The 19,015-nt window shown below is 53.4% G+C and overlaps 2 protein-coding genes across 2 annotated transcripts in view; one reads left to right on the top strand and one right to left on the bottom strand.

The window, feature by feature from the left end:
• The first annotated feature begins 769 nt into the window (after positions 1-769).
• Positions 770-5,269, top strand: KCNK15 (potassium two pore domain channel subfamily K member 15). The gene is made up of 2 exons (XM_054392035.1): positions 770-1,061; positions 4,362-5,269. The coding sequence occupies exons 1-2, from the start codon at positions 779-781 to the stop codon at positions 5,267-5,269; spliced, it is 1,191 nt and encodes a 396-aa protein (XP_054248010.1). The 5' UTR covers positions 770-778.
• An 11,724-nt stretch (positions 5,270-16,993) lies between these two features.
• The window catches only part of RIMS4 (regulating synaptic membrane exocytosis 4), a 55,426-nt gene continuing 53,404 nt past the window's right edge, over positions 16,994-19,015 (bottom strand). The window contains exon 6 of the mRNA XM_054391970.1: positions 16,994-17,212. Within this exon, the coding sequence (XP_054247945.1) occupies positions 16,994-17,212 (219 nt within the window). The remainder of the gene's footprint in view (positions 17,213-19,015) is intronic.

Genomic DNA, 19,015 nt, shown 5'->3' with positions numbered 1-19,015 from the left:
CACCACAGTGTGTTCCTCACTGCCCTGGGGCTGATGTGGCACTTCTGTGCCCAGAGCCCAGGGGAAGAGTGGGGTGAGGGCTGCCCACACAGGGATGGCACCATAGCGCTGGGGGAGCAGTGGCAGCACACACTCCCTGAAAGTCCCTGTTTTTGAGCAGGGCAGGCAGAGAGGGCACTGGCACACAAAGCTCCTCCAGCCAGGGAAGATGCAGCTGGTTGTACCTTTGAGGAGATGGATAGGGATCATTACTAATGTCACCAGCATGGGATGGAGCACAGCCTGGTGAGGGCTCACCTGCAGCCTGGGGCTGCCCGCTCCAGCCCGGGGCTGCCCAGCAGGGTGGGTGCAGGGTGTGCAGGTACTGATGCGAATGGGAGATGACACCGGTACCTATGGAAGCTGGTGTCCGGGGAGCCAGTGCCCGGTGCCCACAGGAGCCTGTCCCTAAAGAAAGCAGTATGCAGTGCCCGGGGATTCAGTGCCCGGAGCAGTCGGTGTCCCTGGACTCGGTGTGCGGTGCCGGCGGTGCGCGTAGGGGGCGGTGCGCGGTGCCCGGGACCCACTGCGCGCAGGGGGCGGTGCGCGGTGCCCGGGACTCGCTGCGCGTAGGGGGCGGTCCGCGGTGCCCGGGACCCGCTGCGCGTAGGGGGCGGTGCGCGGTGCCCGGGACTCGCTGCGCGCAGGGGGCGGTGCGCGGGGGCTGCGCGGCGGGGGGCGGTGGCGGGCGCGGGGCCATGCGGAGCCCAGGCTGAGGCGCCGGCGGCCGCCCCTCGCCATGAAGCGGCAGAACCTGCGCACGGCCGCGCTCATCCTCTGCATCTTCTCCTACCTGCTGGTGGGAGCCGCCGTCTTCGATGCGCTGGAGTCGGAGGCGGAGAGCGGCCGCAAGCGGCTGCTGGAGCAGAAGCGCGGGGAGCTGCGCAGGAAGTATCGCTTCTCCGCCGACGACTACCGGGAGCTGGAGCGCCTGGTGCTGCAGGCCGAACCGCACCGCGCCGGGCGCCAGTGGAAGTTCGCCGGCTCCTTCTACTTCGCCATCACGGTCATCACCACCATCGGTGAGTGCGGGCATCCGGGCTGCGTCCTGTGCCCCTCGGCTCCCACATTCCTCCGACCTCATAACCCGGCACCTCTCCACCCTCACGTTCATTACCACACCGTCTCCACATGCCTGTGACCCCCATATTCCGGCACCTCTCCCTCCCTGTATCCCTGTACCACCTCATGTCCCCATCCCTCCATCCTTCTATCCAGCACTTCTCCATCTCCACACCTCTTCATCTCAACTTCCCGCCATCCCCATACCTCTGCACCTCCAAACCCTTCCACACCTCCACCACCTCTGGGTGCTCTAACACAGCCCTGGGGAGAGGGTGGAGGGGGTGCTGCCTGCATAAGGAGAGGCAGATTTCACCCTTGCAAGGCTGGGATTTCCCTTCAGGCCGTTCCCCGGAGCTGACTCTGTGGGACCCCCAGTGCCCAGCAGTCGAGAGGTAATCCCTGGGCAGGCTGGGGAACACCAGGGGTGCTGTGATGGCCCATGCACATTGTCCCAGAGACGGCAGGACATGGAGCTTCTTGCAGGCATCTTTGTGGCAGAAGTTGATGGGAGTGCAGGAGGACAGAGGTGGGAGCCCTGCCTGCTCTCTGTGCAGTGATGTAGCCAGCAAGCCATGCTGATGAGCTGGGCAAGAACTGTTGGCTTCTTTGCCAGCTCAGAACTCTTGCTTGTTTGGCTGCTCGAGACCTGGCATTAGGGAGCCAGGACAGCCACCAGGCACTGAATCTGGCCCAACCTGGCCCAGCCTGCAGGGGAACCTGCAGAGACATGGGGGTCAGCTGGCCTGGCGGAAATGAGTGGCATTAAACCCCCATGTAGACACAGTTACCCAAACCAGAGCCCTGTGCCTTGGTCTGCCCACTTCAGTTCTGCAAGAGAATGAAAGCAAATCAAGTGAGGATTGCTTTAGTGCTAGGTGAGCTTGGCCACATGGGAGTTGAGCATTGTTTAATTAATGCACTTCTATTAATCCATGCACCCTGAGCATCCTGTGGGAGCAGACAGGCAAGGATCCTGGGCTCAGATCGTTGCTGGTGCTGGGATTTCAGTCTGCAGACATGGTTTGGAGGCAGGAACCCTAAGGCTGAACTTGCCCTTCCCCAGCCAACAGCTCCCCCCTCATCCATGGAACAGGGCTCAGCCTTACCAAGGGCCTTGGGATGGATGAGACACAGCTGGTAGCTGAAAGCATTATCCCTCAGGAGAAGGGCTGGTGGGATCAGCTGTGCTGCACTCCCAGGGGTTGAGAGGTGGCAGAGGGAGAGTTACCCCACAGGCCCTGCCCTGGGGGGCTCTGTGTGTCCCCACAAGATTTGAGGTTGGGTTTGTGCAGCTGGCAAGATCACATGGCCAGCAAACAGCGAAGGGCTCAGCACAAGGTTAGTGATGGGCCCCAGGAGGAGGGTAGGATGGATGGTTTCAGGGAGAATCTCAATCATCTCCTGACAATCTGCAGCTTCATTTCCATCATTGTTCTGGTGACAGGGACAAACAATTGCTGCTCTTATCACAGCCCCTGCTATAAAGAATTTCAGCCCAGGGGCCATATTTCCCAAAAGCTGGCACCTCAGGTCTCTTTCTGTCAGGCCCTGCTCCAGATCTGTTCTAAGGTTAATGTGGCTGCGTTTACTCTTTCTAATTCCCTTTGTCATTTCCAAAGCATCACTCAAAGGCTCTTTCAGCAGTCTCTCCGGGTACAACTACTGTTTTTCAGCTTACTGCTCTTGTGGATCATTGTATTTACCTCCTCACTGCTATCACTGGATTATCTGGCAGCCCAGCACTTGATAATTGCACTGGGTTGTTAAGCTTGGACCTGAATGGGGGTTTTTATGGCCACTGCACACCTGCTGTGTTCTGTGAAATGTGTCATTGTAGGCTTGAAGTTTAGCAGCTTTTGATTGTGTGGCTTTAGAAACAGAGCAATTAGAAACTGGTCCCTTCCTGCCCGATTGCACTTTGGAGCACGGCATGGTTGAGTGCAGCACTGTCCTCAGCCTCCCAGCCATGTCCCATTGCAGGAGTTTCCTGGAGCAGGAGCCTGTGACAACGTGGTTATCATCCTCTGGGCTTCCCGCTGCTGGGTACTAACAGCTTCCCTACAAAGTCCTGCAAATCCACTGGCAGCAGAGACAGATGGAAGCCAAGTCACAGCTGTGTACAAGACTGGGAAATAAATTAAAAAGAAAAATAATTAAAAAGGGGGTTTCACCCCATTTCTTTGTGAAAAATCCACAGGGTTACCTGGAAAAAGGGAACAGACAAATAGGTGTTTGCCACAGGCCACGCAAGGGCACAATTCTGCAGCCAGCTTCAGACAGGAAGTTTCTCACAGACATTGAAAAGCAAGGCCTGGATGCCCTTGGATGCTGTTACTCCCCATGCTGCCTGCCTCCCTGGCACCCAGTTCCTTACTCATCCACTTGGGTCAGAGGCCACCAGTGTCTGTTCGGTATCTGTAATGAAGTGAGGTGGGCGCAGAGTCACTGCGGAAGCCTGGCAGGTCCTGGAGAACACCTCATCCCCACTCATGGAGTAATTGTGTATGTCCCTGAGTCACAGCTCTGAAATGTGGGGCAAGGTGGGGAAATTAAATCACAGAAGGCATTCAAGAAGAACCATGTCCTCCCTGAGCTCCTTGTCCCTGGGACGAGGGCTGACAGGGCTGTACTGCTGTAAGTAATTCCCTGCATCTAAAACAGCACAGACCTTTTTCCCCAGTGGTCCAGCACTGCTTCATGGTCTGAGTAACACTGGAGCAAAGCTGAATTTGCTCTGCAGAAGTCCTCCCAGGCTTAGCTGCTCCTGTAGGAACTCGCCCTATAGCACAGGGGCCCTATAGCTCCTGCCCAACAGTCCAGGCAACAAGTGATCATACAGCCCAAAGGTGCATGTAGCGCCGGAGGGCTTGGGCTGGAGGGACCAGAATGGGTGCCAGGGGGAGGTGATGCAAAGGCAGTTTTGGTTAGGAGTAGCTGGGTGCATCACTTCCCACGGGGTGGCTTGTCACTGCTGGTTTGGGTGTGCCGTGGACCCCCTATCCTCCCTTGCTGTGGGGATCACTCAGTCCAGCCCTAGGGCTGTCAGGAGGGGACCTCCTCTCTTTAAAGACCAAATGAGGTTCTGCCCATGTGCAATGTGCCATCATCCCAAAGGATGTGTTACCCTGTGCCCTGTTATCATTGCCTGCAGATCTGTAACCAATTCATTCCCCATTTTCCCCTTATTCCACTGCTCCTCTTGATCCCAGGTCAGCCCAGTGAGACCCTGACACCTGCCTGTCCTCTTCCCTTGGCAGGCTATGGACACGCTGCTCCAGGCACAGATGCCGGCAAAGTTTTCTGCATGTTCTATGCCATCCTGGGCATCCCCCTGACGCTGGTCATGTTCCAGAGCCTGGGGGAGCGCATGAACACCGTTGTGAGGCTGCTGCTCCAGAAGATCAAGAAGTGTCTGGGCATGAGGACAACCAATGTCTCCATGGAAAACATGGTGCTGGTCGGCTTTCTGTCCTGCATGGGGACCTTGTGCATCGGCGCCGCAGCCTTCTCTTATTTTGAGGGCTGGACTTTCTTCCACGCCTATTACTACTGCTTCATCACCTTGACCACCATCGGCTTCGGAGACTTCGTGGCTCTGCAGAAGAACGAGGCGCTGCAGAAGAAGCCCCCGTACGTGGCCTTCAGCTTCATGTACATCCTGGTGGGGCTGACGGTCATCGGCGCCTTCCTCAACCTGGTGGTGCTGCGGTTCCTGACGATGAACTCGGAGGACGAGCGGCGGGACGCCGAGGAGCGAGCGTCGCTGAGGAGAGCCCGCGGCAACCTCCACCCCCGGCCCGCCGGGGACGGCCGGACCGCCAACGCCATTTTCCTGCCCACCGAGGACAGGACCAGCCAGATGAACCTCATCCCTCTGATCCTGGAGGAGCGGCAGCGGCGCCAGTCGGCCCATGCGGCGGCCACGGTGCCCTCCTTCTGCACGTGCCTGTGCTACAGACCGCAGCTCTGCGGCAGCCCCGTGCCCTCCCACCCCGAGACCCTCAGCTGCCACACCAACCCCGTGTACTACAACTCCATTTCCTACAAAATCGACGAGGTGTCCCTGAGCACACGGGGGCCGACCGGCTCCTCCCCGGGGAGCACTTTGTCCTCCAGCAGCCCCCGCTGCCGGCACCACGCCCGGCTGCGCAGGAAATCCATCTAGGAGGATGCTCAAATCTTAACCAAGATGAGAAATGAACAGCATAATGTCAGCTCCTTCTTACTGCTCCCATTTTTTCCCCTGTCCTTCTCCCCCTCTCAGCTGGCAGCCAGCCCCATGCAGGGTCCAGCAGGAGCATTTAAACCCTGCTGAGAGACCGAGAGACCTTCACTCCTTTCTGCCGCACCGAATGGCATCTTCAGTTTCTGTTTGCTTTTTCCTCCCATGCAGGTTCAAGCATTTGGGTCTGGCAAGAGGTTCCCCAGTGTGAAGTCCAGCAGCCTCTAGGTTTGCTTTCTCACCTTCCTTTTCCCCAAATGAAGACATTGCTGTCCTCCCACTCTGCCCAGCCTTGGTTGTGTTTGCTCCTTGAAGCACAGGCTGTACTGCACTTGCTGAGAGGGCATCAGAAGCAAAGCCCATGTTAGCGAGCCCAGCAGGGTTGTTGGGGAGCTTTAAGTTGTCCCCTGACACTGTGTGCAAGTAAGTCAGTGCCACACAGCAGGTTTGCAGCTGGTGGGTGGGCAGGAGGGGAGAGGCTGAGGCCCTCGATATGGGGACAGCTTCATGCCACTGCACCTCCCATGGCCAGCTCTCCAGGTCTAAGCTCAGGTTTGTGGCTGGTGCAGTAGTTCTGGAAGCTGGAGGTGCTCACCCCCTTACCCACCTGCACACCTTACCTCACTACTGGTAGCTTCTCCAGGCTGAGCTGGCTGGTGGGATGCTGTCCTATTCACAGGGAAAGCTGAACTCCTCCAGCTCCACCACAACCCTGCTCTTTGCTGAGCCTAGACTGTGCCAAGAGCACAGCTCCAGGGAGAGCCACCTGAAGAAGCTTGGCCCTGATGGTCATTACCTAAAACCACCCTTTCCGTCACCACCTTTCCTCCTTCTGGCCACCCAGCAAGCATGCCTGCTCCTCACCTCTTTCCAGTCCCCAGGAACCCATGGGCTTGTGCTCCTGGCTGCTGGAGTGATAAGAGGCAGGTGATCCCATCTTGGTGTGCATTCCTGGCTGGGATGTGGGACCCAGACAGCCCCACCTGGGAGACTCTTTCACCTGTGCTCCCCAGCATGACCCATGTCCATCCTGCATTGTCTCCAAGAACACAGAACATCAGTAGGATGTTCTGACATCATTAGGAACTCCACTTCACTTCCCCTCCCCACCCCCAATAACAGACATTTTCACTCTTGGTTCCATCCCAAATACCCTATAAGGGGCTTTTCCCCTTTTCCTGGTGGGGAAGGCATGTGGAGCACCAGCATTGGGAAGGCCCCAGGGCAGGCTTTGCTCTCTCCTCTGTTCGTTCTTGGCAGTTTAATAAAAGGTGAATCCAGTGCTGCTGGTTGGTTCTTTGCCATGAGGGGGAGCAGAGGGATGTGCCCCAGCCCTGCCCACTGCAGGGGTATGCCAGGGCTGGTTCCCTTCCACAGGGTGTGGGCAGTGTTTATGCCCAGGGCTATTATTCCTGTGGATGTTTGCTGGGCTGTCTGGGCATTAGAAGGAGGAGGGGGGGTGGAGTGGCTGTCCCAGTGCTGGGAAGCAGCTGGGTCTTGGTGCACACTGTGGGCTTTGCCCATCCAGCATGGGGATGCCCTGGGCTCCTTCACCCTCCCTGGCCAATGACCTTCACAACCTTTCTTGGTGCTCAGGCTTGGCTGGAGGCAGCTTTGGGTTTTGATGTCACCCCACATCTGCACAGGCTTGTTCTGACTGAGGCTGTCTTGTTCCAGTCTTAAAGTGTCAGGGATCTGGGCTTTGAGACAGGTGATGGCCAAGCAGGCAAGGCCAGGGCTGAGCAGCAGCCTCGCTGCTGGGGCTGGCTGGCAGCAGAGCAGTGCTGGGCAAGGCAGGGCTGCTGGGTGGGTGAGAGGGTTCCTCACCTGGTGCCTCTGTTTGGGGCATTCTCTCTGGCATGGCAGCCAGCTCCCTGCCAAGTTCTACACCACACTGGAGGCAGAGATAGGACTTCACATCCATTCTTGGGTCACAGCAGCTCCATCCTTCCTGCTCATGGACAGCAGGACCCTCATGCAAGATTCTCAGCCCCTTCTGGCCTCAGCCTGTCCCTTTGTCCCATGTGTGGGCAGGGAAGGGACAGTGATGGAGCCAGGAGCACGGCCCTGGGCTGCACAGCCTGGAGCACACAGGCAGGGAGGGTGGTGCAGGCACTGCTGGGCTGGCATGAGGGCTGGTTTGAAAGACGTTCACCTGCATGCTCCCACAGGCCCCTTGAGGTGTGTGGCAGCTCACAGGCACGAGGGCAGGGGGTGCAGAGCCTCCCACCCCCAAAATGCCCTGGATGCAGTTCCCCACCCTGCTCAGCAGCTGCATCACTTTGCACCCATGTCCCCAAATCAGGACCAGTGAGCTCAGATCTGGAGCAGCTGTGTGAGCCCTGGTTGAAATAGCACAGGGGGAGGAAGCGGGGGAGAAAGCAAGCTGTGAGCTTCACAATCTGCCTGTCAGTGCTGCCTCAGCTCCTCCCTCGTGATTTCATGCTGATCCCACCAGCTCAGCCCCTTGGCTGCCATGTCGCATCTCCCCCTGCCCAGCCTCACCAGGGCTGTCAGCCCTTGCCACCAGACCTGTGCAACAGATGGAGATCCCCTTCCCTTTCCATGATGCACCTGGAACACCCTCTGAGGAGCCAGGATGGAGCCAGCACCTCTCACCCTCCATCTGCAGCTCTTCAGTTCCTGCACAAGTCAGAGCCCACATGCCATGGCCCTGCTGTAAACCACCTCTTCTGGAGCTGGGAGCAGGAGAAGCAGCCCAATCTGGAGGCTTAGCCATCCTTGCACCATCCACCTGGATTCAGCCCTGCCAGTGCTCAGTGGCTTTCTGCCCATGCCACAGACCTGCTATGCCAGGATGCAAAGCTGGCAGAGGCACCAGGGCTGGTGGTGAGACATCTGCACCACAGGGCCTGCTGGGGCAGAGGAACCTGCCTGGGTCTATTGCTGCTTTTGTGCAGCAATAGACAAGTGGACAGCCACTGCTGCTGGGGAGCTCAGGCTTAGCGTCTGTCTGAGGCCTGTCCTGCTTTTGGAAGCTGGTGATGGTCCAGGGTGGCAGACGCTGTTCTTCTCCAGCTGCCATGCTGGGCTGCCCTGACCTCCCAGACACTTGTACTGGTGGAGAAATCTTCCTTCTCCTCCTTCCTCTGCCACTGCTTCCCCAGGGGTTGTAGCAGGCACAGGTGGTGGCAGGGTGGGGAGCTGCCCCGATGACCTGCAGAGGGACTTGAAGGCATGAGAAAAATTGAAGGAATTCTCAGTGAACTGGGACTTTGCAATCCTTCACAATTCCCATGGGAAAAGGAGCAGGTCCCTGGGGAACACTGCCTGTCCTCACCATCTCGTCCCCACAGCAGGAGCCACACTAGAGCCCCCAGACACTTCCCACTCAGCAGCTTGCAGGTCAAGGCCATGGAGGGCTAGGCAGCAGCTGCACACCCAGGGACACCCTCAGGTCTCCTTCCCAAGGATTCCCCAGATGCCTCTGCACCCAACACTGCCTCTCGGTATTCCCAACAGCCTGGGCAGGGGTAGGATTTTCTGCCAGCAGTATTTTCACCCCCAAGGTCTCAAAGTCAACCTTGAATAGCCAGTGCAGAGCACAAAGGGTCTTGGGAAGAGAACAGAGGGAACAGAAGGCTTCTGGTTGAGGCAGCAAGCAGAGTACAGGCTGGGAGCCAGCTTAGCTCTATACCTGGAGATGCCCATGGCCAAATTACATCTGGGAATGGCCCAGGGAAATGCAGGTGTAAAGCTGGGGCTGATTCAGAGAGGGCCCTTCCATGGGCCGCACTGGGATATGCCAAACTGAGCTGCTCTCATTGCCTACAGCCACAAGGAGAAGGGACAGGCCAGCTGAAATCTCAGGCTGAAGATAATGGTGACAACAGAGAGGGCAGAGACATTCCCACAAAGAACACCTCCAACACACCGTAGGAAAAAAAAAGGTTTTATTATCACCATTATCAACGTTGTCATTAGATTAACACTGAATTGTAAATCACTCAATCAATACATATTGTCTGAATAAAACCTACAGACAGGAAAAAAAGTCTAGCAGAGTCCTCTCCTGACTCCAGGCCAGCTGCTGGGACCGTGTCCCACCTTCCACCCAAGGCAGCCCGAGACCTCGCAAGCCGCTCCCCAGCAGGCTGCCTGGCTCCATTGCCTGTGCTCCCACTGGCTCCAAGGAGACTGCATCTCACCAGCTGATGTTAAAAACCTCCAGACAGCTTTGGAGAGGGTTAGAGAGGCCAAAAAGAGCAGATTGGCTGCCCCAGCTCCTACAGAAAGGCAAGAGGAGGGGCAGCAGCTGTGTGGTGCCCCTGCAAAGCTTTTGGTCTTCGTGGAGCAGTTAATGAAGCGGAAAGGTTGCAGGTTTCCCTACCGTGATCAGGCCCCTGGCAGTGGGGAACAAGGCAGAGCACCGGGCACTGGGGAGGGACAGCATGGATGGTGGGGTGGTGGCTCCATCCCTGAGCAGAGACCAGCTCTGCAGCACTGCCCTGGGGCTCCCCGGGCAGCGTGGGATGGATGCTTCAGTGCAAAGAGATGCTGTGGGCAGCCTCAGTCCCCTCGGGCTGGAATAAGGCCTCGTGTGGAGAGGGAAGGGAGAACCCATGCAGGAGCAGCAGGCAAAGGGGACAGCAAAGGGAACCAGGAGGGAAGCTCACTGGGAGCTCCCCTTCTCCCCGGCCAGCACAGAGGCAGTTCCTTCCCTGTCCTGCCTTCTCCTGGCTGTCAGCAGGGCCCATCACACCTCCGGAGCCTCTGCAGAAAACCTCTAGCTCCTACCAAGGACAGGAAAGGAAGGACCCCCTGTGGTCTGAACTCAGGACTGCCACAAAAGATGGGCAGCACACTGGCACCCCAGGCGGGTGGCAGGCCATGGCAGTGCTGTGTGGGGGTCTCAGGTGAGGCACTGCGGCCCCGGGATGCCCTTTCCACCTAGCACAGGGAGCAGTCTGCAGCTCACTGGAGGGAAGGCAAGCCCAGCATGGTGAGGCTGGGGGAATGTGCCTTTGGACTTGCTCTCCAAGCCTCACTCTTCCTTGCTCCAAAGAAAGCCAAAACCAGCTCCAGGTCGAGAAGATGGAATCACTGGAGGCCAATGAGCAGCACTGACTAAAGAGGAACAGCCCCGAAACAAAAACTGCTGCAGGATTTAAAGTTCCAGGCTGGTGTTTAGGGGGATCTGGAGCCCCAGTGGGCAGCTATCCCAATCCATGGTGCCCAAGCAAGTACAAAAACCTAGCTCCTGGAAATCTTGTGGGCATGGCTTCAGCAGGAGCTGTGCCTCAATTCTTCCTCAGGTTGCTTCTGCTCCATCCCCACATAGCACACATTGCTCACTGTGCCCAGGTGCTGCCTGTGCCCACAAGACCTCTCTGCTGGCATCTCCAGCCCACACGAGGTGCCCAGTTGTGCAGTGTAAATGCAAAGGCTGCCTACTGACCTGGCAGAGCAGGGTTCAACCACACAGCTTTGGTTACCATTTCAGCTACTGGAAGTCTCGAAGGGAGCATGGCTGGGCAGCAGCCTCTGCTGGTGCTCTGCAAGGGCTGCTGCTGGCTCTCTCTTGGTTTCAGCCACTAAAGTGTAAAGAAGCAAATGCTACAAGAAACTCTCCCCAGTTCCTCTCCTGCACCGAGATGAGAGCAGCTACCACAGGGAAGGGTGGGCAGAAGGGTGTCTACACCACGGGAGGAGCTTGAGGGTCCCCAGGGGAAGTCTGCTGTGGTGGGTGAGCAGCTGGGACTAGGGCTGCATGGCCATTGGGACACTGGCCAACGAGCAGAGAGGAGCCTGGCAGTGTGGGTTTAAGACTCAGCCACATTTTGGCAACACCTAATCACTTGCAAAGTGCCCAGGCAACTGCCACCTTCACAGACATGCTGGAGCCAGGTGGGCTGTCAGACACAGCAGGAGCCTGGGGCTCTGCCATGCTGAATTTCCTCAGTGTCCCAGGGACTCAGATGCTGAGTCTGGTGTGGGCAAAGGGTTCACACAGGTGAATGAGACACTGACTGCACAACCAGCCAGCCCCTGCCAAGGGATTCAGCCTCCCTAAGGGAACCTGACACTTTCCAAGGTGGTGCTCTGCTCTGTGCCTGTATACATTCACACAGACACATCCCTCTGGACAGCCAGGCCTTGGCAGGGTGTGCTGGGGTGGATGTGGAAAGGCTTTCACTGATCAGCCTCTTCTCTAGGTGTTTGGCTCACATCTGGTAGCTGCAATTTCATTTTAGATGCTCACTCCAGGTTTCAATATGCCCTGGACTTCTCTGCTGACAACACTTTGCATTTACACAGCTCTTGTCCCTCTCAGAGCATTTCACAAAACCCCAAGAGTTATTTTTCTGTTCATGGGGCTCCCATCATCACCAGGTACTGGCCACAGCACCGTCCATCCTGAGAACAAGGTTTTTCCTATGGGAAATGGTGCCAGAAATCCACAGGCAATGGGCTGGATGCTGTTTGGAAGCCGGTTTGGTTTATGCACTGCATCAACAATAGAGAGGACTTAAAATCCAATATCCTGATCCTGCCACTTTGGAAAAATCTTTAGCTGGGCCCAGCGTTAGAGCTGACTTCTGAGGAACAGCCCAGAAGAGCCTGGTGCTGTTTGACAGGGCAGTCCCCATGAGCTCTGCAAAGGTCCAGTCTGCCTTGGGTGGAATTCTCTAATGAAATGGACAAATACCACCAGTGAAATGGACAGAATAACCCACAAAGCCTTTACAGAGGAGCAGCTCAATCTGCTGCTCTGAAAAAAAACAAACCCTTCTCCCTTTGGCTTGCCTCTGGTATCTGGAGGAAAACAGGCAGCTGTCAGGCAGAGCTCGTGTGGCCCCAGGGTGCAAAGGGTTTTTTTGCTTTCATCAGGGCTACAGTGGCAGTGGGAACCATTCTCATTGAGTTACAAATACTAGAGAGCCTAAGAAAAACAGTCATAAAGCTTATACTGAAACTACTGTTTACTACCTCTGTAGTATGAAGTCACTTAGAGCTGTTTCGTTCTTCGCCTAGGGGTTTCACCTGGATGGGCACACACACAGAGAAGTCTGTAGCATGACTGCAGCACACAGGGCAGCAGCAACAGCCCTGCCCTTCCTTTCTGTTACAGTCAAAGTTAATGTGGACTTTTTTTCTTTTTTTTTTTTTTCCCCCCAAAAGTGATGTCACTGAGATTGAAGACAATTAGGAACTGTATCAACAATATGCACTCCAGCCTGCCAGTCACCACCTGTGCACACCAAAGGGAGTAGATTATTGCTTGTTAGCCTATTAGACTTTCTTTATAAAAAGAGCTTTATACAGAGAACAGGATTATGACAAAACTAGCTAAGGAGTTCTCATCTTGAAAATACAACATTGATTCTTTCAGCAAAGGCTTGAAGAGCAGCTGAAGAGTTAATCAACTACAACAAAGATTTATCAATCATTTTATGGCCCATTTGAACAGAGTCCCTGACAGGATTCTTTTCTGGTGTATATTTACATTATGCCTCTTCTTTTGGAGGAAAGCTGATAAAAGTACATAACAAAGGGACACAGAAACCAAAAGGATGAATAAACCTCATAGCAAGAACGGTAAAAGGCTTTGGAAAACACTGAACCATGTTCTCTGTTAAAAAACATACATCCTTTTGTCTTTAAAGAAAAATATTATTTTTTTTCTCCCTGTTTTAAAATATTACCAACAGCATGTTAATAAACTAACTTAAAATGAGCTTCATAAAAAAGTTGTCTTGCTGTCTAACTGTTCCTAAACATGCTTAGGTTGAGATTCTGTTAACTGCCTCAACACCTTAAAAACAGCTCCTTTGCAGGAACGTGTGACATTCCCACTCCAGAAGACCTGCCAATTTAGGACAGTACATTGATGAAGGATCTGGTAGCTAGAAACAATAAATATCTCTTCTTCATTCAAAGCAAACAGTTCTGCAATGTCCTTTGAAACAATCCATGGCCAAGAAGTGGGGGATGCACTTGGCTAAACAAATAAAGTCATCTGGCCCTTAACCTGCCTGGGGGCAAAGGATGCTCCAGCCTGGCTGTGGCTGCAGGGTTGAGGACCCCTGGACCGAAGTGAAGAGTGAGGACCTTGTGTTGGCTCTATAGCATCCCAGTTGTGCTGGGGCAAAGGGAAAGCAACACCAGGAGACTGGGAAAATACCACAATTGTTGCCTGAACAAACCAGGACTAAGTGTGGCCAAGGCCCCTTTTAGCTCAGAGCCACGTGCAAGGCTGCTCCCCTGTGCGAGGTGATGCCCCCTGGGGAGAGACCACTCTGCTCTCAGGGATGCTCTTAGCACCAAGATCCCTGGTTTCCATGGTAATAGCAATGCAGGGACCATTTTGGGACTGGATCTCCATTTTTTAATCCTCCCATTACTATTAAAATGTTGTGTTTCATGCACAAAGAACAGGGAATCAGCCCTGAGCTGGACAGGAACTGACCTCTCCTCAGCCTGGCCCCTCAGTGCTGCTCACAGACAAAAATACTACAATGTTGTTTTGTAAGGCTTCTGCTCTTCCTCTCTCTTCCCTCCCTGACTAGAACTAACAGCCAGACTCAGGCACAGGAAAAACTCAGTCAGGACTTGCAAAAGGGACCAAAGTTTAGTTTTGAGCCACTCATCACTCCAGCAAACTGCTGCTTTTCACACGATCACACTGGGAACCCCAACTGTCACATCACATTACCTCAGACAGAAACTGGCAAGTCAAATTTGGAGGGTAAAAAAGGTTAGGCTTTATAAAAATAAGCTCTTCCAAGCCTGAGACTTGCCTTGGATGCTACACTGGGAGTCTTTAAATTGATGGACAACTAGAGGACTTCTTTTTAGCTATAATACACCATGGGCAGGAATCCTGGGCATGAGTGCAGGCAGGATTTAGACTAGGGCACTGTGCAACCCTCCTGGCCTCACTTGGCCCACCTTGGGCACTCTCAAAGGGGCTCCTGTGAGTCTGCTTTACGAAGGAAGATGACCTGCACCTGCCAGACTGTGTGACTTTGCTGCCCATGGCAGCCAGGGCTTGCAACGTTCGCTTCCCAGGGAGAAACAGGACTTGGAAGGGAGCAGAAACAAAAGCGAGAGCCACTGGACAAGGATCAACCACGAGGGAAAGGCAGAGGACAACAGGAGGGAGCAGACTGAAAACTGCCTCCAAATGTCAGAATCAGAGATGTTACAGAAATAACACCTGACAGTGACCTTTTAGCATGATTAAAAACATATGGAAGATAGTCCTCAGTGTTCACAGTCCCATGGTAAATCAGACTGATCATCACCGAGCCTGCAGAGCTTTCCGAGGGGTGGGCTTATAAGAGACAGGACTACAGGAACTGAGCTGTGCAAGAGACAGCCATCAGACAAAGTTTTCTGGGGGAATATTTTTGGTGTGTACAGACTCCTACTCCCCCTAAAGACTGCACAAACGTTGCATTCATCTCGTTGGACACAGGAAACCCACGATTAACTAGCTATTACTGTAGACAATGTCCAAACCAGGTACCCATGTAAAGCCTTCAGCATTACCTACAGGAGAAGCCCTGTCGCTCACAGCTGCCTGGCGGGCACCCAGAGCTCCCCACAGTCCATTTAAAGACAGAGTTATTTAAAGATCCAGTGCTACAAACCACTAAATTTACCTAATCTAGTCTAGTTCATACACGTATTGTACAATATTGCCTAGTGCTCACTACATACCAAGAGGAAAAGATGCTGACTGGAATTACAGTAAATGTGCTTTTCTCAAAAACAAAAACTGAAGAGAGCCACAACAGAGTTTGACCAGCATGCAACAAACTTTCCTCAGCTAGTATAGAGAAATTGTCTAATACGATCAGAAAAAAATCATCAGTGAGAGGCCAGAGACATTTGATCAAGGAGAGTAAGAGATTGATCTGAAATGTTGAAGCTTTTGCCCCTGAAGACTGACAAAACTTGTTCGTTCTGTGTCCCTTATCCTCCTTCCCTCTCCTTTACACTGTTTGGACACAGATTAGTGTAAGGCCCATTTTATATCCTGTAATTTACCTCCATGTCATTTCAAATGCCATAGACAAGCTAGGACCAAAAGCTTTCACCACCCACTCAACACTCATGCTTTTACTCTAACAAAGCTGTGGTCCACATGCAGAAATAAATGTTCAGGCAGGTCAGGAACCTGCTCCTTCCTAAAAGTGACATGGGACCTTTGCTTTTAAATCACAGAGTAAAACATCTCCAAAAGCTGATCTGAGACAACAGGCACCAAATCCTCCTTAGAAACTAAGAGAGAGCCTAGCCAAAACAGGTCTATCCATAGGAAATCTTTGGAGATTCTCTGTGATTTTGGATACTAAGTTGGTAATTGTCTGAAGGACCTAGCACAGACTCCAGCAGGTGACTCTGCTGCCAGCAGCTGCTGTGCTTCTCTGGCTTCATCTACACTAAGTGTTGCGCTTTAATTAATGAAACACACCAGGCTGGGACCACTGTGTCTTCAGGTTCCTCAGTCCACAACCTCTCCATGCTTTGGGGTTTGCATCTCCTCTTGCAGGACCACTTGACAAGGCGTGTACTACCGAGACTGCCTAAAGCACTCCTCTCTGCACAGGGAAGCTTACACTCTCTCCAGAACCTTCTTACCAGGTGACAAACTGAGGTTTCTTTCTTCTGCACCCCCAGAAACCTCACTCTCCTCTCCCGTGGCAGAACAAACCAGTCCTGTTTCAGGTCAGTCCACAGCACAACAGGAAGGGCAGCATCTCCAGCAGATATGTACCAGTACAAAGGAGACGGAAGAAAAGCAGGAGATAGAAGACAGGGAGACTGCAGGACGCACAGCAACAGTAAGGGAGTCAGCAAACTGCAGAACGTTGTGTAGCTGACAATACAAAACATATCTCAAGCTGCAAGTCTGATGTTCAGCTCCCACTTCTAGGGTTGGTTGGTTGGTTTTTTGTTGTTTTTTTTTTTTTTTTTTGAGCAAAATTGCAGTTAATTAGCCTGCTCAAGTCAAACTCTGTTGGAACTGCCTGGTCTAAGCAGGTGCTGTTTGCTCCAGCAGCAGGGTCAGACAAGACACTTGCTGGTAATTTGGCACAGTCTGGAAACAGCGACGCCAGCAGTACAGGGAACGTGACTCAGTGGCAGGGAACTGACTCTAAAGAAAGAGTTGCAGGTCTCTTTCTTTGTCTTCCTTTCAAGAAGAAACATCTCATTAAAAAAACATTAAAACCCAGAAAAACAACACCCTCTTAACCTTTCTGCTCCTGCTCACTTCAGGTCAGACAATCGGCCTCTGAATTTTTCAGGTACCTTCTCCTGACAGAATCTGTATTAGAAATTTCTAAAGACAGGCAGTTAAGGAAAACTCCTTCCCCCAAATTCTTCCAAAGGCTGCAACTTTCCAGGGTTAATACTGGTCTGAAACAAGAGTCCAAGAATGACAGTGAGAGAAGTGAAACAAGAGGTGTATGTCTAACGTGACAACTAGGACTCATGCCCCACGGCACCTCCTCCTCGGGTGGAGAGGGCACAGCGCCCTCCCCCTCATCTTCTGTCTAAGGTCACTGGTTTATCCTCCTCTTCCAGCTCCACAAGAACTGACTGAACATGCATTGCACTTGAGGTCAGAGTTCCAGCAAACAAAACCTTGACAGCATGTTTAAAAAACAAAAGCAGTTCCCCCTTCCTTACTCACTAAGACCTGTCACAGCAGGGTCCCACTGTGCTCTCCAGGGAAAGCTGTGAGGACTGGCGCAGGAGCGGGCCCGTAGTGGGATCTACCATAGAGGAGGTTGGGAAGAGCTTGTACCAGCCAATTGCTAAAGTTGACAGATCCAGTTCTTCCAGGAGGACCCTGGCGACTCCCATGAAGTGCTTGCGCTCCATGCGTCCGTAGTTGCCCCAGACTATCACCTTAGGGACAAGAGGAGGGAGCACATTAATCCCACACCTTCCACACTCGCTTGGGAAGCACCAGGCTGACCAATCCCTCTTCCTACTTAGCCAGCTTCCCAGAAAGGTTCACACCAGCAGCAGGTGATGGGAAGCTCTGGCTGACCATTTCACTTCTTTTCTTTCAAGCACAGGTTTGCAAATCCTAATGTTATCAGACTGCTTTTTCCCCTGTGGAAGAAGAGGTGAACGTGACACCATTCTGCTGCTCTACCTGCTGAGCAGGGACCACACATGCACAGAATACCCCCAGAGCTGCAGCTCCAACACCTGCAGCTAAACCTGGTCCTGGCACAGTAACAGGTCTTGGAGACAACAAAAAGGGGACCCAGGGGAAATGGGCAGGAATTGCTCCCAACCTGGTGAAATAAACCAACATAAAAAGCTGAGCAGTAGCTTGAGAGGAAGTTTAGGCTCAAGGAGAGGAGCAAGTTCTTTACAGAAAGAGTAATTGGCCAGCGAAATATGCTGCCCAGGGAGGTGGTAGAGTCACCATCCCTGGAGGTGTTAAAAAAAAATATTGGATGTGGCACTTGGAGCCATGGTTTAGTTGTCAGGTGTTAGATATTGGGTAATAGGTTGGACTTGATGGTCTCTGAGGTCTTTTCCAACCTGGTTGATTCTGTGAGTCAGAAGCCAAAGAGTCTGAGGAAAAGAGCATGTCTCAACTTGGGACACAGGGCAGATGGAGACCAGGCACAGCTGCCCACCTGGAGAAAGGACAGGAACCCAGCACTGGCGAGCGGGGCTGGTGATGCAAGGGGCACGCAGGGGGTGGCACAGAGGGGAAGGAGAACAGGCTGCTGAGAAAGGCTTGTGGGCACAGAGCGAGGGCTGATGGAGGAGGGCTGGCAGGCAAGCAGGGAAGGCTGAATCACACTTACGACATGATGGAGAACAACAGGTGCAGTGAGGGGTCATGGGCTTTGGCATGCTGGTGACCAAGTGACCCTGTGTGGCTCAAGACAAGGTGATGACTGACTCCAGAGCGAGTCCGTGTTCTGGAGAGAGGATGAGGATGATGGGTGAGGATGATGGTGACCTCTGGCTAATCCTGACAGCCTCTTTCCCTAGGCTCCAACAACCACAACGTTACAATCGTCTGTAAAATTAGGTAGGAGAGACAATGAACATCAATTAGAAGGCAAAAGTTAATGCTCTAGGTCAGTATGAGATGGAGCAGGCCACTGTAGAAAGGTGGCTTGGTGGCATGGCTGCTGGCAGAGAGCCAAGCTGCTCACTTTGTGGTCCTGGAGTAAGAGCCCTTCCTTACAGCAAGGCAAGGGAAGTCCTACAAGGCAAGTGCAGAGCCAGCCAGGTCCCACCCCATTTCAGTCAAAAATGTGCAATCTCCTTGGCAAGAGGGGAAAACTTTCCCAGTCAAGGTAGATGAGGAAGAGCTCCCTCATCTCATTCCAATCCAGCAGGTCAGCTGGCAATCCATATGGCAGTGGAAGGGAACAACAGAAACTCAGGGATTAATGACATCAGTGTTGGAGTGGATTTTAGCCAGGCCTTACTGATGGAGATGCTTTTGGTAGGAATTAACAATGCACATCGCTCCTTGCTCTGGAAACACAGGTGCAGAGTGGAAAACAGAGAATGTGTGGCAGTAAAGAGGCAGACAAAGGTAGGATCTGTGACCAGGTGATGGCCAAAGCAGAGTGCTCTGAACACACACACAAACACAGAAGACAACTATGCTGTGAGATTGCTTAGCACCTCTAGATGCTATCTGGCTCATGACTGGGTGGGAAGAAATGA

Source organism: Indicator indicator, chromosome 24, assembly GCF_027791375.1.
Source record: "Indicator indicator isolate 239-I01 chromosome 24, UM_Iind_1.1, whole genome shotgun sequence".
Classification (NCBI taxonomy): Eukaryota; Metazoa; Chordata; class Aves; order Piciformes; family Indicatoridae; genus Indicator; species Indicator indicator.
Note: the sequence above shows the minus strand (reverse complement) of the source record. Positions and strands in the feature narration are given on the sequence as shown.